Source organism: Callorhinchus milii, unplaced genomic scaffold (assembly GCF_018977255.1).
Source record: "Callorhinchus milii isolate IMCB2004 unplaced genomic scaffold, IMCB_Cmil_1.0 Scaffold3, whole genome shotgun sequence".
NCBI lineage: Eukaryota > Metazoa > Chordata > Chondrichthyes > Chimaeriformes > Callorhinchidae > Callorhinchus > Callorhinchus milii.
The window spans coordinates 1,434,303-1,460,481 of record NW_024704744.1 but is presented as its reverse complement, the minus strand read 5'-3'; the positions used below and the strand labels follow the sequence as shown (position 1 = coordinate 1,460,481).

The window sequence follows — 26,179 nt, the reverse complement described above, 5'->3', positions numbered from 1 at the left end:
TGTGGGACTTCAACCCACAATCTTCTGGGTCCTGTGGAGTCCTGTAGCTCAATGGTTAGAGCACTCGCTTTGCAGGCGAAAGACCTGGGTTCGATTCCCAGCAGGGTGAAACCTTGGGCAAGTTTCCTTACTCCACAAGCATAATCCCTCAAAAAAATCAATAGTAAATTGGTCATTTCAATCCACGACTGTTTGTGGGACATTGCTGTGCGCAATTGGCTGCCGCGTTCGCCCACAAATATACAGTCCATTCACTTTACAGTGTGTTCTGTGAAGCGCTTTGGGACGTCCTCCCGACGTGAAAAGCGCTATATCAAATGCAAGGATCATTATTATTATTATTATTATTATTCTGTGAAGCGTTTTGAGATGTCGAGAAAATGTGAAAAGCGCTATATCAAATGCCAGGATTATTATTATCATTATTATGATTCAGAGGCCACTGAGCCAGGTAGGCTGGTCCGGATGCCTTTTTTTAAAAAAAAAGCCATTCTATTTAAAAGCCTTCAGTTGTAAAGTGCTCTGAGGCCTTTCAGCATGTAAAGTCAAAGCTATAATGGGGCTTAATTCTGTGTAAGGTAAGGAATATTCTGGTGGAAGGTTTACGGGACACTTTATAGTTGTTTTTATGCTCTTTGCAGCTCACATTCGGGCACATCTCCAGACAACATGCTCAAGACTGCTCCACCTCCTCCCCCACCAAGACCCCACCCTTCCCACTCCAGGTCGTCATCTCTCGATATGAACAGAGGCTTTTCAACTGGAACCGCAGGTGAGAGAGTGGGCCAGCAGTACACGTGTGACAGATTTGGCTGGTAACACGGAGATACAGAGAAAGCGAGAGAGAGCACGAGAGATTGAGCAATAACGGAATGAAGCGAAGCAGAGAGAGTTAATTTTCAGTGTTGGGGGCTATGAAGAGGATTCCCAGTGTTACAGGGGACAGTCGATTAGGAATTACTAGAAGAGTTTCAATCTCGGGGCGGGGGTTTGTGGGGGGAAGATATCTCACCTTACAAGAGGTACAGTGCATAGCCTGTAAAATGGGTATAGCTTACTTTCAGTAAGTACTGAAATAAGTACTTTCAATACTTTCAGACGCAATGGGGCAGCAGTCACAGGTTCAGGGATGTGGAGGGCAGCCACCAGGAAGTGATTCTTTACACAAAGTAACTGCAGTTGGAACGGGGTTGGCAGAGAGACAAGCGTGTGGCACTCTTAGGAAATAGCTTGCTGGGAGGATGAAATCAAATGGACCAAAGGGCCTTCCAGCTCGGTGCCTCTCCTGATCTTGCTGGCAGAGTGGAACGGAAGCCAGATGGATTTGTGGTGGGGGCACAAGCAAGTGTGACTTGCCTTTAGTGGATGTTCAGTGACATTTCCTGTTGCCTTTCTCTTCAAAGGCCAAGCCCAGGCGGGAGCTGTTGCCTACCCACCTGCAGTGCCTCCCAGACCTCAACCTTCTCAGGTAAACACATCACTTCCCCACAGTGACAGCCTGGACACTGGGCTAGGACACTCAAAATATGTATTTGATGTCGTGCAGTCTTGTAGTCTAGTGATTAGAGCACTCGCCTCGCAAGTGAGAGGACCTGGATTCAATTCCCAGGCGGGGCAAAACATTGGGCAAGTTTCTGTTTACCAGCGGTAAGTAGGAACCCAGTTTTTAGTGGATCACTTTCCTGTGGTAATAATCCCTTAAAATAATAATAATAATTTGGTCATTCAATCAAAGTAATGTAGAAACAGGAGTAGGCCCATTCCGCCCTTTGAGTCTGTTCCACCATTTTATAAGATCATGGCTGATCTATACCTCAAGTCCAATTACTCGCCTTTATCCTGTAACCCTTAATGCCCTGACCTCGCAAATATCTATCCACCTCAGTCTTGAAGATGTAACTGTAGATAGCACCACAGCCTTTTGGGGGAGAGAGTGCCAGATTTCCAAATCAACGACTGTTTGTGGGACGCTGCTCTGTGCAATTGGATGCCATGTTTTGGCCACAAAATATTCAGTCAGTCCACTTTACAGTATATTCTGGGAAATGCTTGGAGATGTCTCAACACCGACATTACATACTATATCAAATGCAGGGATTATTATTATTATCCAAACCTCTTGTGATCTGTGTGAGTGAGTGTAAGTTGCTAGTGTTTGTGTTGTGAGGTGGTTTGTGACCACTACACTGTCTTGTCCAGGCCCCGGTGCCTCCATTACCTCGGGGAGTGGAAGCTGAAGCCCACGGCGCCCTCTCCAGCACCTCACCACAGCAGATGCCGGAGCAACCAAACTTTGCTGATTTCCGTCAGTTTGAAGCCTTTGTGTCCAAGAGCTCAGATCAGCAGGCGGAGGATCCCGAGAAGCACTCGGAAACCGCTCCGGTAAGTGTGTGGTGTGTGCGTGTGGTCTCTGGTGGGGGAATCCAGAACAAGGGCATCATTTTAAAATTAGAGCCAGGCTATTCAACAATGAAACCAGGAAGCAGTTTTTCACCCGAATGGTATTGGAAACCTGGAACTCTCTCCTCCAAAAGGTTATGGATCCTGTATCCATTCACATCTTCAAGACTGAGGTGGATAGATATTTATCAAGTCGGTATTAAGGGATATGGGGCAAGGGCGGGTAAATTGGACTTGAGCTACAGATCAGCCATGATCTTATAGAATGGCGGAACAGGCTTCAAGGGATTGAATGATCTACTCCTGTTCTAATTTGTGTTTGTCTGTTTGTCATTGGTTTGTCTATCACAGGGGTGTGTGTTTTGCCAAGATGGATGTGCTACCAGGATTTGGGTGGGTGGGTTTGCTGAATGCAGATGAGAGGGGAATAAGTGATTGTTTCTATGGTGTGGATCCCAGGTGTGTGTGTATATATTTATATATGTCCGTGTATGTGTCTATGTGCATGTCTGTACAACTGTACAGCGCCTCGGGACATCCTCCCGACATGAAAGGCGCTCAATAAATGGAATTTTGTTGTTGTTGTTGTCTGTGTGTGCGTGTATTCATATCTGACTGTGTGTGGCTCGGTTTCTGGTCCACATTGAGTTGGAATTTCTACTTCTAGATTCACTTAGTAACTAAACCTGTGGTGTGAATCTCTATCGAAGCTGAACTAAAGTTCAGTGGAGACAGTGTTTAACCTGCTCTGATTTGGAGGCTGATTTTTGTCTTTCTTTCACAGGTTGAAAAGTCTTCAGAACCGCTCCCGAGAGCAGCCAAGTTAGACAGCTGTGGTGATGACAAGTCCACTGGAAATGCCGTATGTACATAGGTTTCTTTCGAATGGACCATCTGGTCTTTGTGATGTTAAAAAGCCATTTGGTATTTCCCCAAATATAAATACATAACTAATCCCACGCTTCAATTCACCCTTCTTTACCGCAATATCTATTTAATTCCCTCTAGAATTTGATAAAATGTGCCTCCCTTCCCCGCACTCCTACTTTCTGTCATCAGAAGTTTAGATGTCAGCCCGGTTCAGTTGGTAGCTCTCTCGCCTTCTCTCACTCGTCTATAAATCCTTTCGTGCCTCCGTACCTCTCTGACCTGCTTATTCCCCAATCCACTACCTGCTGCCTCCTGCTCATCCCTCGTCCCCTCCACTCCACTATCGGCGGCGGTGCCTTCAGCCACTACATCCTGAAACTTTGGAACTCTCTTCCTCAATCCCTCTGCCTTGCCCCCTTCTTGCTTTGTAGATCACAACTGAAGACCTTCCTCTTTGACCAGGCTTATGGTCACCTCCTCCACATGGATTGGCGACAGGCTCTGCAACTGTTAAGCCCCACTTTGTCTGCCCATCACAGCATCCAGCTGTTTCTTAAAGAAGTCCCAGTGTCCTGGCCTCAACCTCCCTTCCTAGTAACCCAGTTTCAATTAAGCCCCTTGGGATAAAGAATGCTTCCTGGTGTATGTCCTGAAATTACCCTCTACCTGTGCCGGCTGGTCCTGCAAGTGTTGTTCTAATTTTATTTTCTCAATCCCATTGGAAAGAGAAGGGAGTTTCTCTTACCTGGTGTCCTGACCAACAATCTCCCAAATAAAATTAGTCACTCACTCCATGACTCTTTGTGGGACATTACTGTGAGCAGGAAGAGTCACCCTGGATGTAATAATAATAAAATAATCCTTGCACTTGATATAGCACTTTATCATGTTGAGACATTTCAAAGTGCTTCACAGGACATATTATAAAGTGGATAGAGTCTGTTTTATGGGAAAAGAGTTCAGTGACTCTCATCGGGTATCAGTCCCGTGACATAGTGGGTAGCACACTCACCATGGATTGAGTCACAATTTTTTTTTGAGGGACTATTACCCTAGGAAAGCAATCCACCCATCGGCTAACAACCGGGTCCCTCCTTACTGCTAGATAAACAGAGGCGTGTGGACTATGGAAACTTGCCTAAGGTTTTGTCCTGTCGGGAATCGAATCCAGGTCCTCTGGCTTGCGAGGTGAGCGCCTTAACCGCAACACTACAGGCCTCCAATCGAGAAGAGAGTCACTGAGCTCTTTTCTCGTGGCGTGACGAAATATCAGGAGTTTGGTGTATTATTTAAAATCTTACATAAGTTAAAAAGGAACGAGAGAGAGGGTTGGTACAGCGCCTGTTTCAGTTTTAGTTAAAAACCTGCTCCCCTTTTGATGGCAGGTTAAGAATGCGGGATCGCTCGTGCCTCCTCCCAAGCCTGTTCGGCGGAGACTGAAGTCTGATGACGAGTTGCGAGTGGAGACAGATGAGCACACACAGAAATCCACAGTCATCAACACTGTGCTGGCGACACAGTCATCCATCCCCAGGTACATCATTCACTGCGTGGTCTGTTTGCTCACCCAGCGCCAGCCCGACAGCACCTGAGCAGCAGAAAAGCTTAAGGGATGGGGAGTGAGCAAGATAGAGAGAGAGACAGCGAGAGCGCTGGAAAAGGGGGATTAATAAAAAAGGGAGAGTTTTTTTTAACAGTAAATAGTAGAGGCACAGACACGATGGGCCAAATGGCCTCATTCTGTGCTGAAAGTTTCTATCTTTCTTCCTTGACCCAGATTTCTCCGTGGCTGTGATCAGCTGAACCGCCCTGTCCCGTCTGTGCTGGGGGAGTAAGTAACGGCATGACGCCAGGCGCCCTCCTGATCTGTTTATCGCCGCGTTTCCCCGGTAACCTCGCAGGGGGGGGTTTGGGCAGTGTGACAGAGCGTTGTGTGGTCAGCAGGGCAGCCTCCCCACACTGGCATTCACTGTAGACCGGGGGGCGGGGGTCCAATCTTTTGGCTACTGAGGGCCTGATGATGGATTTGAGAGACTTCCGTGGGCCACATCAGCAATATTTTATACTGATTGGCCAGTCGCGTTGTTGGGCAGAGCCTGGGCCACCGGTGACTGGCTCCTGATTGGCTCAGGGCCTGCATATCACCTGTATTTGCTCATTGGACAATGAAGTTGGGAATGCTTCGCGGGCCGGATAAAATCATTCCCCTGGGCCGGATGTGGCCCCCGGGCCCGCAGTTGGACTACCCTGCTGTAGAGTAATGCGGCACGGAAATGGGTCGCTTGGCCCAAACAGTCAACCCGGTGATTTGTAGGACTTTTGAGAAGATTTTGACACAGTTAGCGGTGATCGGAGTTATTGATGTGATCAGTAACAAGGCGCAAGCTAACAATCGTCACTGGATGATGATCTGCTTTGCCAATTATGCTGGTGGCAAGGTGGGACCCTGTATGGGTGGTGGTGGGACACGATGCTTGGGTAGCAGTGAATTGGGGGGTGTTGTCTGGTGGGAGAATGGGCTAGTGAGGTGGGAACATAGAAACAGGAGTAGGCCATTCAGCCCCTCGAGCATTTTCTACCATTCTGATCACAACCTCAAATCCAATCACCCGCCCTTGCCCGGTGTCCATTGATACGCTTATGTAACAAAAATCTATCCACTCAATCTTGAAAATGTGAATGGGTCGAGCATCCACAGCCTTTTGAGGGAGAGCATTCCAGATTTGCACTACCTTTTGTTTACTACTTTGTGGGGGGATGGTGTAGTGAGGTGGGGGTTATCTGGGGAGTGGGGGTTATGGGTTACCGATGTGGATAGTTATTCACAGTAAACTCCTGATAACTCAACCCTGGCTTAACTTGTCACTAAAGTGATCATGCTGACAATATCCCTCTGCATGTGTTTATAACTAACTCACCCCTAACACTCCTGAGCCCTTTTCCCTTGGAGTGACTTGTTATCAGGAGCTCACTGCAATGGGTAAGATGGTTTAATCCTGTCAGAATTGCTTGCGGATGGGTTTTAAAATATGCCATTCACTACCTGGATTTGCAAAGTGCATCCTGAGATGCTGAGATGCAGCCACAACCAATAACAACCAGGTTAGTGGTTAGAAATCCAGGTAGAGGATAATTCCTCTCTCAGTCTTTGTGTAATTCAGACTTGACCAAACCTGGTCACAACTATACTGTAAATCAACAATTGATCAGTCACTAAGGCTGGGAAATCTACCCACTTGGCTCCTGTTAACCCTGCAAGCCAAAGTCCTAACGGGTAGAATGGTCCTACCTGGACAAGCAGCGGGAAAGCTTACCAGGCAGTGATATCAATGTGGTTTTAGCTGGTTAGACTCCAGCAGTTTCCCCAAAGCACACTCTGTGTTCCCCAAGCATTGGCCCTTGGTAACCTGCGCCTAATAGTTTCTGGAATTAGGGAAGCAAGATGCATCTCTCCAGGGACAAAGAACGCATTCCAGAATTGATTAAAAACATGGTTATGGCCCTGGAAAGTGACGATGTGCCAGATGGTCCAAAAACAGAATCTGTTTGGTTAGAGTTAAGGAACAGAAAAGGAGCTTTTACTCTGTTGGGTTTTTACTATAAACCACCAAATAGTGGGAAGGAGATAGACGAGCAAATCTGCAGCAGATTTCAGAAAGATGCCAAACCAATAGAGTAGTGATAATGGGGGACTTCAATTACCCTAACATAGACTGGCAAAATAACGTTGTAAAGGGCAAGGAGGGGGAAGGATTCCTGAAATGTGTGCAGGATAACTTTCTGGATTAGGCGCTGACAGCATCAGCATCCAAGACTGCGCTCTCCACCTCTCAAAGCCAGTCAGGAACCTCGGGGTTCTGTTCGACCCTGAGCTGTCCTTTCTCCCTCACATCCGCGCCACAACTGGCACCGCCTTCCATCACCTCCGGAATGTCGCCAGACTACGGCATTACCTCACCCCTCACGCTGCTGAAACTCTGGTCCAGGCCTTTATCACCTCAAGGCTGGACTATGGGAACTCTCTCCTCGTCAGCCTTCCCGCCACCTCCCTCCACACTGCAGGTCATTCAGAACTCTGCAGCTCGTGTACTGTCCCGCACCAGACACCACGACCACATCACTCCCACCCTCGCTCGCCTCCACTGGCTCCCCATCTCCCAGAGGATCGAATTCAAGACCCTCATCCTCACCTACAAGGCCATTCACGGCCTCGCTCCCTCCTACCTCTCCAACCTACTATCCCCCTACCTACCTGCCCGTACCCTCCGTTCCTCTGGCTCCAGTCTGCACCACATCCCCCGCCCCAACCGTCCTACCATCGGTGGTCGGGCCTTCAGCCTCTCAGCCCCGAGGCTCTGGAACTCCATCCCCAGTGCCTTCGCCGCCTCCTCCCTTTCCTCCTTCAAGGCCGGTCTCAAGACCTTTCTCTTTGACCGTGCCTTCAGCTCCTCTCTCGAATCTCTACCCCTCCTCGCTCCCTCCCTTCCCTCCCCTCACCCTGACCATTTCCCCCCAATGCTCGGGTCCTGACCCAACTGTACAGCGCCTTGGGACATCCTCCCGACGTGAAAGGCGCTCAATAAATGGAATCTTGTTGTTGTTGTTGTAGTATGTTTGCAGCCCAACAAGGAAGGAAGCAGTGCTCGATCTAGTTCTGGGGAATGAAATGGGGCAAGTGGAGCAGGTTTCAGTGGGAGAGCATCTGGAAAACAGTGATCATAGCATCATTAGGTTTAGAGAACTTATGAAAAGGGACAAGGAACAATCAAAGGTGAAGATACTCAACTGGAAGAGGCTAATTTCATTGAGTTAAAATGGGACCCAGCCAAGGTGGACTGGAAAAAANGATTGGCGGGTAAAACAGCTAATGAGCAATGGGAAGCCTTCAAGGAGGAGATAATTCAGGGACGCACAAATATATTCCCACAAAGGGGAAAGGGAGGGCATCCAAACCTCGCTGGATGAATAAGGAAATTGGGATTCAAATAAAACAGAAAAAGGAGACTTATGACAAATGTCAGGACCAAAATACAGAAGATCAAATAGGATATAGAAAGTACAGAGGAGAACTGAAAAAAAAGTAAGGGGCAAAGAGATTGTATGAGAAAAGATAACATAGAAGAGAACACTAAGGTATTTGATAAGCGTATAAAGAATAAAAGGCTCATCAAAGGTAGAGTGGGTCCAATTAGGGACCAAAGAGGAAATCTTCTTGTGGAGGGGGAGGGCACGGCTGACGTACTGAATAAGTACTTTGCATCTGTCTTCACAAAAGAAGAGGATGCAGCCAATGCCACAGTATCGGAGGAGTGGGGAGAGAAATTGACTGAGAGGAGGTACTAAAAAGGTTTATGGTGCTCAAAGTAGATAAGTCAGTAGTGGGGAAACTTCCAGAGACAATAATCCGGGACAAAATAAATTTTCACTTAGAAACATACGGGTTAATAAAGGACAGCCAACATGGATTTGTTAAAGGCAAATCGTGTCTAATAAACATGATGATAGAGTTTTTTGATGAAATGAAGTAACGAAAGGGTGGATGAAGGTAGTGCAGTTGATGTAGTTTATATGGATTTTCAAAAGGTGTTTGATAAAGAGCCACATAAAGAGACTTGTAAGCAAAATAGAAATCCACGGTATTAAAGGGACAGTGACAACATGGATACAGACCTGGGAGACTGAAAGCAGAGTGTAGTGCTTTCAGCGCCTTGGGACGTCCTCCCGACGTGAAAGGCGCTCTATAAATGGAATCTTGTTGTTGTTGTTGTAGTGGTGAACGGTTGTCTTTCTGACTGGAAGGAAGTGTGCAGTGGTGTCCCCCAGGGGTCAGTATGTTTTTGATCTATATAAATGACCTGGACTTGGGTATAGGGAGTACAATTTCCAAGTTTGCAGATGATACTAATTTAGGAAAAGTAGTAAACGGTGAGGAGGATAGTAACCGACTGCAAATGGACATAGACAGACTGGTAACACGGGCAGACACGTGGCAGATGAAGTTTAATGTGGATAAATGCAAAGTGATGTATTTTAGGAGGAAGAATGAGGAGAGGCAATATAAGCTGATGGTACAATCCTAAAGGTGAAGGACTAGAGAGACCTGGGGGTTCATATCAGTAAATCTTTGGAGGTGGCCGGACAGGGAGATAAAGCTGTTAAAAAAAGCATACGGGATACTGGGCTTTATAAATAGGGCATAGAATACAAAAGTCAGGAAGTTATGATGAACCTTTATATAAAACACTGGTTAGGCCTCAGCTACAGACTGTGTTCAGTTCTGGGCCCCACACTTTAGGATTGATGTCAAGCCATTGGAGAGGATCAAAGGAGATTTCCCAGGATGGTACCAGGAATTAAGGACTTCAGTTATCAGGAGAGGCCGGAGAACCTGGGATTATTCTTCTTGGAGCAGAGAAGATTAAGAGGCGACTCAACAGAAGTTTTCAAACTTATGAGAGGATTTGGTGGGGTGAACAAGGAGAAACTTTCCACTGGCGGGTGGGTGGGTAACCCGAGGACACTGATTTAAAATAGTTGTTGAAAGAAACAAGGAACTTGAGGAGACATTTTTTTCCACAGTGAGCTGTTACCTACCTACCTGCCCGTACCCTCCGTTCCTCTGGCTCCGGTCTGCTCCACGTCCCCCGCCCCCCCACTATCGGTCCCCAGCCTCTCGCCCCGAGCTCGAACTCCATCCCCCATCCTTCGCCTGCTCCTCCTTCCTCCCGCCTCCCCTTTCCGACCGTCCTTCAGCTCCCCTCGACTCTCCCTCCTCCTCCTCCCCCCCCCCCCCCTGACCATTCCCCTCCTCGCTCCCTCCCTTCCCTCCCCTCACCCTACCATTCCCCCTCTCTCCCTCCCTTCCCTCCCCTCACCCTGACCATTTCCCCCTGCTCTATGACCCACGTGCAGCGCCTGGCTCCCCTGACGTGAAAGGCGCTCTATAATTGGAATCTGTTGTTGTTGTTGTGGGATCTGGAAATGCACCTGAAAGGCTGGTGGAGCCGATTCAAAAACAACTTTTAAGAAAGTAGATAATTATTTGGGGAGGACAAGTTTGCAGGGATTTGGGAGAGAGCGGGCGAGTGGAATTGGATAGCTCTTTTCAAAGAGCCGGCATAGACACGATGGGCCGAATGGCCTCCTTCTGTGCTGTATGATTCTATGATTCCACTCCACCAACTATCTCTGGGCTTTCCATGTGTAGGTGGGATGCATGGAGACTCTTAAGCATGGAGATGGGTTTCTGCATGTGTCAGACACTGGCTGACCAAAAAAAAATCAGTTGATCACCTCTGGACACAAGAGTGGGCAATTTTACTGCAGCCCCCCACTCTCTTTTCCTCACACTGCGACCCCCCCACTCTCGCCCCACATACACTGATGGAATGAGAGCGAACAGTTAGTGCAGCGAGGGGTGGGCAGTGGTGAGGAATGAAAGGGGGGGAAGAATGAATGTACTTTTTTTGATGTTATATGCAGGTCTGCTGGCAAAGACAAGAAGTCCATCCAGGCTTCAATCAGGAGAAACAAGGAAACCAACACTGTGCTGGCCAGGCTCAACAGTGAATTACAGCAACAGCTCAAGGTAAGGCAGCCATCTCCTGCCCGCCTCCACAGTGGTAGCCGCTCACCATAACTTTCACATAGCTTGAAGCTACAGTCAGAAATACACCCCGGCTCCCCCATAGCGCGAATGTTTATAGGAGATGGGGTTTGGACCCCAGCTGAATCCCTACCCACTCCCAGCTTCCCATGTTGAGTGCCTAGCACAGAAAGTGACGTCAATGGCATTTCCTGCACAGCGTGCGAAAAATGAAATCAACGCGCTGCTTATGGGCCACGTGGTCCGACATGACAGTGGGCTTGCGGTTTGTTTTTATGGGCCTAAGGCGGTGTGTTATAACAGGGAGGTGGGGAGGGGAGGGGTCTGACTGTAGGGAGATTTTAACAGGTGTCTGTGTGTTTGTCCTTCCATTCCGGCAACCAGAATGATTGAGAGGATGGAGGGGCTGGACTGTGAGGAGCGATTAGATAAACTGGGCATGTTCACACTGGAGAAAAGAAGGTTGAGGGGTGATATGATTGCAGTCTTTAAGATTCTAAAGGGACTAGGAAATGTTTTATATAATAAGCTGTTTATCTTGTACTGAACAATAGAACCAGAGGACACGGCCTGTGATTCGAGGGGGTAAATTCACAACAAAACTGCAGTAACACTACTTCAGTGAGCGAGTAGTAAACATATGGAACATGCTCCCTAGGGAGATGGTGGAAGCAGAAAGTGTTGATTCTTTCAAAAGCAAATTGGGAGTCCTGTTAGTGTAGTGATTAGTGCGCTTGTCTCACAAGAGAGAGGACCTGGGTTCAATTCTCAGGCAGGACAAAACTGTAGGCAAGTTTCCAAACACTCCTCTGCTTACCTAGCAATAAGTATGAACCCAGTTGTTAATCGACTGGCGGATCGCTTTCCGGGGGTAATAATTCCTGCAAAAAAAATTGTTTATTCAGTCCACGACTGTTAGTGGGACACTGCTGTGCGCAATTGGCGGTTGCCTCTCACCCACAAAATACACAGTCAATTCACTTTGCAGTATATTCTGCGCTTTGAAGTGTCTCGAAGACATGATAAGGCAATATTAAATGCAAGGATTATTATTATTACATCATGGGATACAGTATATAGTTTGGGACATGATTTGAGCAAGTGACTGCCAGGATAGTGGAAGGCAAACTGGATGGACCTTGATCTTTTTCGTTTAGCAAATTCTCATGTTTTTATGTGTTTGTCTACTGCTCAGGATGTGCTGGAGGAGAGGATCTCACTGGAGGTGCAGCTGGAACAGCTTCGACCGTTCTCTCACCTGTAGAGGTGTGGCTCAGAGTCTCGTTCCTCTCTCCCCTCGCCATAGTGTGCTCCCCTCACACACTCACACACACCCTGCCCAGTGATCGCTTACACTGCATCGGAGCTTACACTCTACTGGGGGGGGTGTAAGTAATGGGGTGATCGAGAAGCTGACAGCATCTATCTTCCGGTGGGGGGAGAGAGGGGTTTAAGTTTGATTTATAAAAGTGAATCATTTTCAGCGCTGCCTTTCTCTTCCCCCACCCCCCTTTCCCCCTTCCCCTCTCTAACACCCACCCTTCCACCTCCTTGCACAGAGCGAGCCCATGCCGTATCACTGAGCTGTGTCACTGAGCCCTGTGGTCGTATTAAGCCGCTTTGCACCAGGAGTTGACGGGGCAAATCCTCCGCTCTTCCCCAGAGAGGAAATAGTGCCGGCAACTCAATCACTATTAAATGCCGGCGAGCTTCCTTCAAGCTGCTGCTGTGATTCGCTAGTTTGGGGTTTCTGTTCTGTACAGTTATTGAGGTCAAAAGGCCTGACATGCCATCTAGTGTTCGGCCTGTGTGTGTGTGGGTGTGGGTGTGTGTGTGTGTGTGAGGGGGGAGGGGAGGTGGGAGAGGCTTTTGTATTAAAATTGAAGATGGCACAGAATTGTGGGAACGTTCACTACATGATTTGGGGGGAGGCAGTTGGTCAGCTGGGGGTCCTGACACACATGGAAACCCACTGAACCATGTCAGTGGTGCATGGGAACTTTTCTTTCCATGGATGGAGTACGCATTGTCTTCCTCCAGAGGGTTGTGCCCTGTTTACCTAACCCCGGGAGCAGGTTGGTGAGAGCTAACGGCATGCGTTGGGGTAACTACTGGCTGGATTGCTATAAACACTGTGGTGTCCCCCTGAGTGTCCAGCCAGGACCACCCTGACCACATGTCGTGGCAATGGCTTGCAGCCTTAGTTTGCAGGCTGTTTTTCCAGCACTTCTCTTAAAATCTTGGGAGACTGTAACGTCTTTTAAGACTAGACTGGAAGATTTTTTTTCCACGATGAAGCGCTCTCACAGGCAAGATTTTGCAAGAGGCGAGAGGGGACGCTGTTGTGTGTTTTGTTCCAATGTCTCAAAGTGTTTCTCTCTTTAAAAACTTCTCCTTTTCATCCGCTCACACACACACGATTAACCCTCTTTCCAGTCTCTTGCACGAATGCACTCTTACATGGGATAAACTGTCTTACACTCTTTCCTCAATGTCTCACACACAGATTTATTCTAATCTTTGAAGAATGGTTTGTGCACTCTTCCCCACCCTCCCTCCTCCTACATTTTCAGTGTTTTGAGTGGATGAAGTTAGATCTTTTTTTTCTCACCTACGTCCCCAATACAAGTTTTAACCTCCAAGTCTGTTACTGCACATCTTTGCCCCCAGAGGGAAATCCTTCATTTACATTAACTTCCATCATTAATGTTCTTCATGAACCAATTCTTGGGAAACGGTTTTCAAGGGCTCATTTATGTTTTTTTGCCTTAGTGAGTAATGTTGAGCAGCTACTGATGGATTCCTTAATAAGAATGTCCCCCAGCTCTGCGCCATCTGTGGATGGATGTTACGTGATCTCACAGGTCGGAGTTTGGTTCACGACAACTTGCACTTGTAAATTAAACTCCTTGTCGTGGGGACGGACAAAGGGAATGGTGAGATAGTTGGATTAAAATATAAGGTTTATAATAAAATGTCACGTGGGGAAAGGTGGAATATGAATTTTAAAGACTTGTCTTTGGGTTCTACCGCCAGCTTCCTCTCTCTTTTTGCCTCTCTCTTTCTCGCTCTCTCGCCACTGCTGTTTTTGTAAAGCGCCTCTTCATAAACCATTTTGCACTCAAAGTGTTCCTTCTGAGAAGGAAAGAAATATGCTCCAGTTTCATCACCCCTTAGTAGCTGAGCACCTACTGATTTAACCTTCTCAGTGCATGATCTGTCTGTCTGTCTTTGTGTGCGTTGTCATTAAGTTGTGGGTGCAAGCCCCTTCTCCCCTCTCCAATACACACACGCAATGGTCTGAGTCTTGCCTGGCGCACCAGGTGTAGTGCTGGGGGGAGCGATGCATTGTTGGAGGTGCCATCCTTCAGATGAGATATTAAACCGAAGCCCCATCTGCCTGTTTTTCCGGTGGACACTAAAGGATATTGGAAAAGAGATTATTGGTCTCCTGGCCAACAATCCCCGGGACTAATCGATGATTGACCTCGTGGCTGTGTGTGAATTGGCTGCTGCATTCACCTCCCCAAAAACTCTCAACACTTGACAGTAATTATCTGTGAAGCGCTTTGAGACATTTTGATGTGATAAGGTGCTGTAAAAAATGCATTTTTTTTGTTATATATTATATATATACCCACTGTATAATTTTGTGATTTTTTTTTGTTGGGGAAATAGGAGAAGACCCCCAAAACCTCTTTACTTTGAGACTCATTTGTTCTCTGCAGCCTCACTTTTTCTTCAAAGCCTTATTGTTCTGGTACCTTCTGCCAGGCTGTGTGGTTGGAACGCTCACAATGTTGACCTCTTTGCTATTCACGTTGATGTACTGTAATGGGGTTCGGATGTAAATTGTATGATACGCACCATTGGTCTGGTATGTAAATTTGCGTTGAATTGCAGACTAACAAAAACAATCTATTTAATTGCTTATCCTTCGCTGTGGGTAGGGGGGGATCTTAAGGCAAAGCAGCTGCATGGAAATGTCCGGCACAGACGGAGCTAACTGGCAATTGTGTGATTTTTACAAATAAAACAGCACAATATTTTCTCTGGACTCTCTCAACGAGCATTTACTTCAACTTTGTTCTGAATGTGCACACACTGTGTGGCTACAGTGAGTCCTGTATCCTCGTGGTTAGCGCTCACTTCACAAGCGAGAGAATCTGGGTTTGATGCTGGGCAGGGCGAAATCTTAGGCCAGTTTCCTTTCCCCACACGCCTCTGTTGTTTGCCGATTGGCGGATCGCTTTCCCAAAAAAAATTGGTCACTTAATCACAACTGTTTGTGGGACACTGCTGTGTGCAGTTGGCTGCTGTGTTTCACCCGCAGTGTACAGTCAATTCACTTTACGGTATATTCTGTGAAGCGCTTTGACACATCTCAATGATGTGATCAGGTTACTATATTTACACAGCACATTTCACAGCAGGATGTCTCAAATCGCTTCACAGGATTCAGTGTAAAATGTAGTGATTGTGTTTAACGCCGCAGCCATGTTTCCACCTGAACAGGGCACAGACAGCGAGTGAGTTTTAATGTGACATCTGAAGGACCACACCTCTGACAATGCGATGTGTTAACGCCCTCCTCGCTGGTCTCCCATCCACTCGCATCCATAAAATCCAAATCATTCAAAACTCTGCCGCCCGCATTCTCACCCGCACCAAACTCCAGTCCTCGCCAGACTGCACTGGCTGCCGGTCCCAGAGAGGATCGATTTCAAGATCCTCATCTTTGTCTTCAAGTTCCTGCACTCCTCTGCAGCCTCTGACCTCTCTCTTCACAACAGTACCCGTTGCCTTCGTTCCTCTGGTTCTGGCCTCCTCCTCGTCCCCTGAGTCCTCCGCTCCACCCTCGGTGGCCGTGCCTTCAGCCATTATGCCCCGAGGCTCTGGAACTCCCTCGCCCCCTCCCCATTTTCAGGTCTCTGCTGAAGACCTTTCGTTTCAACCGCGCCTTTGGTCACCTTCGCGCCCCCCCCTTCCCCCTGGCTCCTCCCCCTCCCCCCGGCTCGGCCCCGGGATCCATTCCTGTGAAGCTCTGAGACGCCGTCCGGCGTGGAGGGCGCTATATAAATTCAAGTTGTTGGTAATACTTTCGGTAATGAGGTCAACAGGATGTGACCCTCCAGGGAGAGAGCGCGCATTCCATGCCAACCATCTCTCTCTGGGTCCAACACACACACAGACACCAAAGCAGGCGGGTAAGGCAAGAGCTCGTGTAGTGAGGCCACCGAGTCAGAGCGAGTGAGGGAGGAGCCATCAATGGCTGACGTCTGCGCTGTGGAGGAGGGCGGAGGGAAATGAGATAACAGGCAGCAGCAGAGAAGGGAGTGAGCGGCAGGCGGGCAGGTGGGAGGGCAGGCAGGCAGCGGGCCAGGAGTGGGGGAGAAGAGGGCTGAGAAAGGAGGGGTGTAAGGCAAGGAGGCAGTGCGCCAAATGGTCTGGGGTGTAGGCAGGGAGGGGGGTGTAGTGAGTGTGGGGGGCAGCCGGGGGCTGCACCGGGGGCTGTAACCGTGCGGTGCAGAGCTAATGGTGAGCTGGCAGGTGAGCGGGGTTGGAGTAGACTTACCTGGCGGGGAGACACCATGATCATGAAGGTGCTTCTCCAGGACCAGGCCAACCCATTGCACTGCGGGTTGTGCTGCCGCCTGTGGTGCCGAGTTTGTGTTGGTGGCAACTGCTCGCACTCTCCCTGGTTTGCACACTAACAGCAGAGTCTTCCTCTGGTGTCAATGCTCCATTCCTGCTCTGCTCTCCATCCAGTCAGCACCGGGGCCGAGTTCATCATAACAAGTGCGAGTGGCCGAACCCGCCTGGACCAAATTCAAAGTAATGGTCCATTGGCAGATCTGGCGTCACCACACCAAGACCTACGCTGCCCTCTTGCCTCCGCCAAATCCTCCTCCTGCTTAAGGTTATCTTGGAGGCAAAGGACAACTTCAGGCTTCTCTTTTCCATCACAATCCGTCTCCACCTCCCCTCGCCTCGCCCACCCTCTCCTCAAACTCCAACTGTGAGGAGATGCTGGACTTCCTTGAATCTAAAATCGAGGGGATACGTTCAGCGACCTCTGCCCCGTCCACTGGCAGCGCCACATCACCTCTCCCTCACGACCCACCCCCCCCCAACCATTCCCTCCTCTATTCCTTCGAGCCTATCTCTCCCTCCTCCCTCACCACAACTGTCCACAAACTCAAACCCACCACCTGCTCCCTCGATCCCATCCCCACCTCTCTCCTCATCTCCCAGCTCCACCTTCTGGCCCCTCTCCTGTCCGATGTCATCAACCTCTCCTTGTCCACCGGTTCAGTTCCCACCCCCCTAAAAACAGCCGTCATCACCCCCATCCTGAAAAAACCTGGCCTGGACCCATCCCTCCTCTCCAGGGACCGCCCCATCTCTAACCTGCCATTCCTCTCCAAGGTCCTAGAACAAGTCGTCGGGTCCCAGCTCCGTTCCTTTCTTTCTCACCATTATGTCTTTGAACCCCTCCAATCCGACTTCCGCGTTGCCCACAGCACAGAAACAGCACTGGTCACAGTCACCAATGACATTCTGAACATCTGTGATCAGGGCTCCCTCTGCCTCCTTGTCCTCCTCGACCTCTCTGCCGCCTTCCTCTTTTCTTAATCTTTACTTACTCCATCCTCATACACCGCCTCTCCTCTTTACTTAATCTTTGCGGACCTGCCCTTGCCTGGTTCGATTCCTATCTTTCTCACCGTCTCCGCCTTGTTGCCGCTAATGGTTTCCCCTCCAGCCCCCGCACTGTCACGTCGGGGGTCCCCCAGGGCTCTGTCCTTGTCTCCTCTTTAATATCTACATGTTCCCCTTTGGTGACATCATCCGCAGACATGGGGTCAACTTCCACATGTATGCAGATGACATCCAACTCTACCTTTCTGCCTCCACCTCAACTCCAGGACCACTGCTGTCCTGACAGACTGCCGTCGGACATCAAGTCCTGGATGAGGGCAAACTTCCTACAGTGGATTGTGAACAAGACTGAGGCCCTCCCCATTGGCTCGCACCAACGCCTCTGCACCTCAGGCTCTGGCAGCATCACCCTCCATGGTTGTACACTTCAACTCACCAGCCAGTCAGGAACCTCGGTGTCTTGTTTGACCCTCAACTGTCTTTTCTTCCCCACATCCAAGCCATGACCGGCTCTGCCTTCCCTCACCTCTACAGCATCGCCCGACTCCGCCACTGCCTCACCCCTCAGGCCGCTGAAACTCTTGTTCATTGCCTCCATCACCTCCAGGCTCCACTACGCAAATGCCCGGCTTGTCGGCCTTCCCCAGTCCTCCCTTCACAGCTGCAGATAATCCAGAATTCTACAGCCCGTGTCCTCTCCCGCACCAAACTCCGTGACCCCATTCTCGCCCGACTCCATTGGCTCTCTATCCGCTCAGCTGGCTCTGGCTGCTCCACGTCCCCCGACCCACCCGACCCAACATTAGGGGGTCGCAGAGGTAGAGTGGAGTCTAATCTGTGTTTCATTTGTGGAGTCCTGTAGCTCAGTGGTTAGAGCACTCGCTTTGCAAGTGAAAGACCTGAGTTCAATTCCAGGCAGAGGGTGAAACCTTGGGCAAGTTTCCTTACTCCACACAGAGCCTAATAATAATCCCTCCAAAACCAAAAACAATAATAAATTGGTCATTTTCAATCTATGACTGTTTGTGGGACATTGCTGTGCGCAATTGGCTGCTGCGTTTGCCCACAAATATACAGTCATATATATACAACACTTTACAGTGTTCTGTGATGCGCTTTGGGACGTCCTCCCGACGTGAAAAGCGCTATATCAAATGCCAGGATTATTATTATTATTATTAATTCCACACGTGGTTCTTACTGGGTTCTTACCTACTGCTTAGTAAGCAGAGGTGAGTGGAGTAAGGAAAAATGAAAGGTGATGTGTAAATCAAGTAATAACCTCAGCGTTCTCACATCAGGAGTACATCTCAAAACCTTTCACAGGATTCACTGTAAAGTGTAGTGACTGTGTGTTTTGTGGGCCAATGCAGGAGCCAATTTGGGATGTCCTCAAAAAGAGCTGGGAAATGAGCGAGTGATTTTATCTGTCGGCCAAGACACCAGGAGAGAGAGAGAGGGACAAACTCTCTTCTCTTAGCCAGACAGCAGCGTGGGAGATCTTAATAATAATCCTCCAAGGCAACGGTTATAGAGGAAGGTCTTGAGATGGGCCTTGAATGAGGTAAAGGAGGGGGTGAGGTGGGGCACTCCGGGATGGAGTTCCAGAGGGTGGGGGCAGAGAGGCTGAAAGCCGAACCACGGGGTACATTGAGCAGAAGGGAGCAGACAGCGCGTACAGGTAGTAGGTCACAGAGTTGGGGAAGGACAAGACCACGGTGGGATTTAGAGGTGAGAATGAGGATGACCGAGTATGTAGATGTTAAAGAGGAGAGGACCAAGGACAGCTCTGAGGAACATGTGACAGTGTGAAGCCTGGAGGAGAAGCTGTTGGTGGATATCAAGTGGTACAGTCGGTGACATCATCCGCAAACATGGGGTTAACTTCCACATGTATGCGGATGACACCCAACTCTACCTTTCCTCCTCTACTCTCAACTCCACGACCACCGATGTCCTGACAGCTGCCTGTCCGACATCAAGTCCTGGACGAGAGACAACTTTCTTCAGCTCAACGTGCGAAAAACCGAGGCCCTCCTGATTGGCTCACGTCAGCGCCTCCGCACCTCAGGCGCTGACACCATCAGCATCCAAGGCCGCACTCTCCACCTCTCAAAGCCAGTCAGGAACCTCGGCGTTTTGTTCGACCCTGAGCTGTCCTTTCTCCCTCATATCCGCACCACAACTGGCACCGCCTTCCATCACCTCCGGAATATCGCCAGACTACGGCATTACCTCACCCCTCACGCGGCTGAAACCCTGGTTCACGCCTTTGTCACCTCAAGGCTGGACTATGGGAACTCTCTCCTCGCCGGCCTTCCCGCCACCTCCCTCCACACTGCAGGTCATTCAGAACTCTGCAGCTCGTGTACTGTCCCGCACCAGACACCGCGACCACATCACTCCCACCCTCGCTCGCCTCCACTGGCTCCCCATCCCCCAGAGGATCGAATTCAAGATCCTCATCCTCACCTACAAGGCCATTCACGGCCTTGCTCCCTCCTACCTCTCCAACCTACTATCCCCCTACCTACCTGCCCGTACCCTCCGTTCCTCTGGCTCCGGTCTGCTCCACGTCCCCCGCCCCAACCGCCCTACTATCGGTGGTCGGGCCTTCAGCCTCTCGGCCCGAGGCTCTGGAACTCCATCCCCCAGTGCCTTCGCCGCTTCCTCCCTTTCCTCCTTCAAGGCCGGTCTCAAAACCTTTCTCTTTGACCGTGCCTTCAGCTCCCCTCTCGACTCTCTTCCTCCTCCTCGCTCCCTCCCTTCCCTCCCCTCACCCTGACCATTTCCCCCCTCCTCTCTCCCTCCCTTCCCTCCCCTCACCCTGACCATTTCCCCCCTGCTCGGGTCATGACCCAACTGTGCAGCGCCTTGGGACGTCCTCCTGACGTGAAAGGCGCTCTATAAATGGAATCTTGTTGTTGTTGTTGTTGTACAGACAGAGAAAGGCATTTAATAACAATAATAATAATCCTTGCATTTGACATAGTGTTTTTCACGTTTTCTCGACGTCTCAAAGCATTTCACAGAATATGCTGTAAAGTGAATTGACTGTATGTTTGTGGGAGATTTAACATCTCATCTGAAGGATGTTCCCTCCTAACAATGTGGTGCTCTCTCCCCCAGTATTGCACTGGAGTGTCAGCTTCAACAGCGTGTGTTCCTAGTCACCGAGAGGGTGCTCAAATCTACTGAGTGAGCCATGTTGACAAGCAGTAATAGAGTGAGGCTGACACACAGTGACTGAGCCAGGCTGACACACAGCGACTGAGCCAGGGTGAGACACAGCAACTGAGCCAGGGTGAGATACAGCGACTGAGTCAGCCTGACACACAGCAACTGAGCCAGGCTGACGGAGTTTGGAGATAGGGTGGTAATTTGAGAACAGGAATGGGTCCAGGGAGGGTTTTGTAAGGATAGGAGTGATGATGGCTGTGTTTAGAGGGTTGGGAATAGTGCCAGTAGACAAGGAAAGGTTTATGATGTTTGTGAGTAGACGGGCAAGGAGGTGGAGATGGGAGGTCAGGACAGGGGTAGGATGGGGTCGGGGGAGCAGATGGTCGGTTCCATGCAGGTTATAATGTTGGTGAGAGAGGAGCGGGAGACAGGTTTGAAGGTGTGGAGGGAGGGATGGGTAGGGGCTGGGGTGTGAGGGGAAGATGGGGAGGGGCTAGTAGACAGATGGGTAGACGCAGCTGATCTGATCCCCTGGACTTGGATTTTGAGGAAGTCCAGTATCTCCTTGCAGTTGGTGTTGGAGGAGAATATGGGTGAGGAGTCAGAGGGTGTGTGGAGCAGCCAGTTTGTGATGGAGGGCTTGTTGGGGGACGATGGATAGGAAGAATTTTGAGGCAGAGCGGGACATGGCTCGAATGTGGGGGAGAAAGGACAGTGGACGGTCAAACAAGACGTCTAGGTTCCTGACTGGCGCGGTGAGGTGGAGTGGTGCAGCCTCGGATGCTGATGCTGCCAATGCCTGAGGTGCGGAGGCGCTGGCGCGAGCCAATCAAGAGAGCCTCAGTCTTGCTGACGTTCCACTATAGAAACATTGGTCAACTTTCCTTACTCCTCGCGCCTCTGTTTACCAACTGTGAGTAGGAACCCAATTGTACGTTAATTGGCAGATCGCTTTTCTGGGGGTAATAATTCCTTCAAAATAATTTTGAAAAGATAATTTGGTCACTTAATCCACAGCTGTTTGTGGGGACGCCGCTGTGCACGATTGGCTGTCGGGTTTCACCCACAAAATACACAGTCAATCCAGTTTACAGTATATTCTGTGAAGAGCTTTGAGACGTCTCGAAGACGTGATAAGGAGCTATATCGAATGCAAGGATTATTATTATTATTATTATTATTATGACCTGTCAGACTTTCTTTCTGCGCGATGTAGATACCCCTGACTAAGATACGCTGTGTTGTAGATACGATGAGAACACAAGTGTCTGTGGTGGAGTCTCCTGGGACTGTGATGAAGTGGATGTGCCTGTGTTACAGATCCTGTTGGAGCCCGGCCGGTCTCTGCTCCTCGTTCAGGAAGTGTCTCAGTTGAGCAGCCCTGACAACTCCATCTGTGCTCCTCTCAGGTACCTCAGCACCGGCCTCGATACACCCAGCCTCCCTCCCTCCCTCCCTCGCTCCCTCCCTCACTCCACTCTGCCTGTCCCACATCACAACCAGACTACTCACACACACAGCCTCTCACTGTCTCTCTCACAGTCGCTCTCTGTCTCTCTCTCTCTCTTCCAGTGTCTCTTTGTGTCTTTCTCTCTTTGTCTCTCTCTTATTCTCTGTTTCTCTCTCCCTGCCTCCCTCTCCCCCAGTCTCTCTCTCTCCCAGTCTCTCCTTCTCTCTCTGTTTCTCTTTCTCTTTTCTGCCCAACTCCACTGACTTCCCACCACGCAGATCGTCCAGAACTAACTCTGCAGCCCGTGTCCTCTCCCGCACCGGGCTCCGTGACCCTATCACCCCCATCCTCGCCCGACTCTACTGACTTCCCATCACACAGAGGATACAGTTCAAGATCCTGGTCCTCACCTTTAAAGCCCTCCACGGTCTTGCTCCCTCCTACCTCTGTGACCTCCTAAGCCCCTACCATCCTGCTCACTCCCTCCGCTCAGCGGGCTCCGGCCTGTTTCACACCCCCCTCCTTGCTCGCTTCACCATTGGCAAGCAGGCCTTCTGCCACTCTGCCCCCACCCTCTGGACCTCCATCCTGCAGTCCCACCGCCTCGCCCCCTCCCTTGCCACCTTCAAGACCCATCTCAAGACCATCCACTTCAACCATGTCTTCCATCTCCCTGTTTTCCCCCCTGCCCTCCACTCTCCCCCACCCCGATCCCCGGCTCGGGTCCAAAACTCTGTCTGTCCAGCGTGAAAGGCGCTATACAAATGTCACTTTGTTGTTGTTGTTGTCTCTCTCTCTCTCTCTCTGTCCCACTAACCCACTCTTTTAGTTTCTGAGTCTCTGTCCCACATTGGCTTATTCTCTCTCAGACTCTCTCTCGCACTCTCTCTATCACTCTCTCTCTCACACATGCTCCCACACTCTCTCTATCACTCTCTCTCTCTCTCACACATGCTCCCCCTCTCTCTCTATCACTCTCTCTTTCTCTCACACATGCTCCCACTCTCTCTATCACTCTCTCTCTCACACATGCTCCCACTCTCTCTCTCTCTCTCACACACATGCTCCCACTCTCTCTCTCACACATGCTCCCACTCTCTCTATCACTCTCTCTCTCTCTCACACATGCTCCCACTCTCTCTCTATCACTCTCTCTCTCTTTCTCACATGCTCCCACTCTCTCTCTATCACTCTCTCAGTCTCTCACACATGCTCCCACTCTCTCTATCACTCTCTCTTTCTCTCACACATGCTCCCACTCTCTCTATCACTCTCTCTCTCTCTCACACATGCTCCCACTCTCTCTCTATCACTCTCCCTCTCTCTCACACATGCTCCCACTCTCTCTCTATCACTCTCTCAGTCTCTCACACATGCTCCCACTCTCTCTCTATCACTCTCTCTCTCTTTCTCACATTCTCTCTCTATCACTCTCTCTCTCTCTCACACATGCTCCCACTCTCTCTCTCGCACTCTCTCAGTCTCTCACACATCCTCCCACTCTCTCTCTATCACTCTCCCTCTCTCTCACACATGCTCCCACTCTCTCCATCACTCTCTCAGTCTCTCACATGCTCCCACTCTCTCTCTCTCTCAGAAACACAAAGACCAGACTGATCCTCAGATGAATGATAGTTATTTATTGCCCTCCACCCTCTCGTTCAAGAGGTGAGTTACAGCTACAGGAGGCTGGTGGCTGAGACGTTGACAGTTTCATCCTTTCTCAGCTCTGCATTCCGCTGCTCACTTGTTGCCCTTTGGGAAGCAGCAATAGCCCCCACCGAGGCATTCCCCTTGATTTGACTGTGTCGCCTCAATGCACAACTCTTCGCATGTTCCTCCCTCCAGTTGACAATCCCAGGACATCCATCCCAGCGATTCTGCACAGAACAACTCAGTTACACAGACCGCTCTGCTCACACGTCTCAGAGCTTCACAACAACTCACACTCACACAGCGTCACTCACACTGCACAGATCATGTGTGGGGAGGGTGGGGGAGCGGGGGGGAGGGAGGGTGAGGGTGGGGAGGGTGAGGGAGCTGGGGTGGGGAGGGTGAGGGTGGGGAGGGTGAGGGAGCTGGGGTGGGGAGGGTGGAGAGGGTGGGGAGGGTGAGGGAGCTGGGGGTGGGGAGCTGAGGGTGGGGAGGGTGAGGGAGCTGGGGTGGGGAGGGTGGGGAGCTGGGGGTGGGGAGGGTGAGGGTGGGGAGGGTGAGGGAGCTGGGGGTGGGGAGGGTGGAGGGTGGGGAGGGTGGGGAGTGGGGTGGGGAGCTGAGGGTGGGGAGGGTGAGGGAGCTGGGGGTGGGGAGGTGAGGGTGGGGAGGGTGAGGGGGGGGTGGGGAGGGTGAGGGTGGAGGAGGGTGGGGAGGGTGGGGAGTGGGTGGGGAGGGTGAGGGAGCTGGGGGTGGGGAGGGGTGAGGGTGGGAGGGGGGGGGAGCTGGGGGTGGGGAGGGTGAGGGTGGGGAGGGTGAGGGAGCTGGGGTGGGGAGGGTGAGGGTGGAGAGGGTGGGAGGGTGGGGAGCTGGGGGTGGGGAGGGTGAGGAGCTGGGGGTGGGGAGGGTGAGGGTGGAGAGGGTGGGGAGGGTGGGGGAGCTGGGGTGGGAGGGGTGAGGGTGGGGAGGGTGAGGGAGCTGGGGGTGGGGGAGGTGAGGGTGGGGAGGGTGAGGGTGCTGGGGGGTGGGGAGGGTGAGGGTGCTGGGGTGGGGGAGCTGGGGGTGGGAGGGTGAGGGTGCTGGGGGTGGGGAGCTGGGGGGTGGGGAGGGTGAGGGTGCTGGGGGTGGGGTGTGGGGGTGAGGAGGAGAGGGACGAACATTGGGGTTTCCTCACGTTGACTGGTGACTCCCTGAGACAGGAACAGCACAGAGAGAGTGAGCACTAAGCAGTACATGGTTTCTGGAAGTCTGGAAGCCTTGTAAAGACAGCGGAGACACGTTGGTCAGAGACTGTATGAAGTTGTCTCAAGGTGACAGGTATTTATCCCTTCACATACTGAGGGCAGCGGTTACTATGCAAAGCACTGCGGCTGCTCTCAGGCACATGTCAGGGGTGTTTCACACTCTGTACAAAAGTAATGACTCGTGTGATGATGGAGAGATAGAAGAGAAATGAGGTGTTCCACCCTGTGTTCTGGCCGAGAGACAAAATTGCTCAAGGCTGTTTGAGGGGACGTCGCTGGGCGCAAATTGGCAGCCGTGTTGGTCACCAAACACACAGTCACTGCACTTTACAGTGAGTCCTGTGAAGTGGTGTGAGGAGCTTTCCTGACGTTAAAGGTGGTGCAGAAATAAAATAATGATCCTTACATTTATTAATAAAAATGCTAATTCTTGCATTATGATACACCGCCTCATCATGTCATCGAGATGTCTCAAAGCGCTTCACAGAATAGGCTGTAAAGTGAATATAGTGACTGTGCATTTTGGGAACAAAAAGGATTATTAGTGGAGTCCTGTAGCTCAGTGGTTAGGGCGCTCGCCCCGCAAGCGAGAGACCTGGGTTTGATTCCCGGCAGGGCGAAACCTTGGGCAAGTTTCCTTACTCCACACGCATGATAATAATCTCTCAAGAAAAAAAACAATAATAAATTGGTCACTTCAATCCACGACTGTTTGTGGGACGCTGCTGTGCACAATTGGCTGCTGTGTTTCGCCCACAAATACACAGTCTATTCTGTGTAGTGCTTTGAGATGTCGAGAAGACTTGAAAAGCGTTATATGAAATGCAAGGATTATTATTATTATTATTACCCTCGGGGAAGTGATCGGCCAATCGACTAACGGGATTTTACTGACTGCTTGGTAACCAGAGCTGTGTGAAATAAGGAAACTTGCCTAACGTTGGCCCTGCCAGAGAATCGAACCCGGGGCCTCTCGCTCACGAGGCGAGTGCTCTAACCACTACGCTACAGGACAACACAATTTAATATAAGGGAATATTAAGTCGAACCCAGATGCCATAGTGCGTGGGTCTCTATGTGACACTTGTTACGCACTATATGAGCACCAATCTCTGC

The 26,179-nt window shown here is 50.3% G+C and overlaps 1 protein-coding gene and 1 pseudogene across 7 annotated transcripts in view; both read left to right on the top strand.

The window, feature by feature from the left end:
* Positions 1 to 12,729, top strand: part of reps1 (RALBP1 associated Eps domain containing 1) — a 52,293-nt gene extending 39,564 nt beyond the window's left edge. For 4 of the 7 annotated variants that reach the window (XM_042333088.1, XM_042333086.1, XM_042333083.1 and 1 more), the window contains 8 exons: positions 642 to 772; positions 1,404 to 1,468; positions 2,200 to 2,382; positions 3,185 to 3,262; positions 4,656 to 4,804; positions 5,048 to 5,101; positions 10,753 to 10,858; positions 12,072 to 12,729. In XM_042333088.1, coding sequence (XP_042189022.1) covers positions 642 to 772; positions 1,404 to 1,468; positions 2,200 to 2,382; positions 3,185 to 3,262; positions 4,656 to 4,804; positions 5,048 to 5,101; positions 10,753 to 10,858; positions 12,072 to 12,140 — 835 coding nt within the window. In that variant the 3' untranslated portion in view covers positions 12,141 to 12,729. The remainder of the gene's footprint in view (positions 1 to 641; positions 773 to 1,403; positions 1,469 to 2,199; positions 2,383 to 3,184; positions 3,263 to 4,655; positions 4,805 to 5,047; positions 5,102 to 10,752; positions 10,859 to 12,071) is intronic. The other 3 variants (XM_042333090.1, XM_042333087.1, XM_042333089.1) reach the window with 2 other exon arrangements.
* Positions 12,730 to 16,443: 3,714 nt separating this feature from the next.
* Positions 16,444 to 16,578, top strand: LOC121848603 (annotated as a pseudogene).
* Positions 16,579 to 26,179: the final 9,601 nt, after the last annotated feature.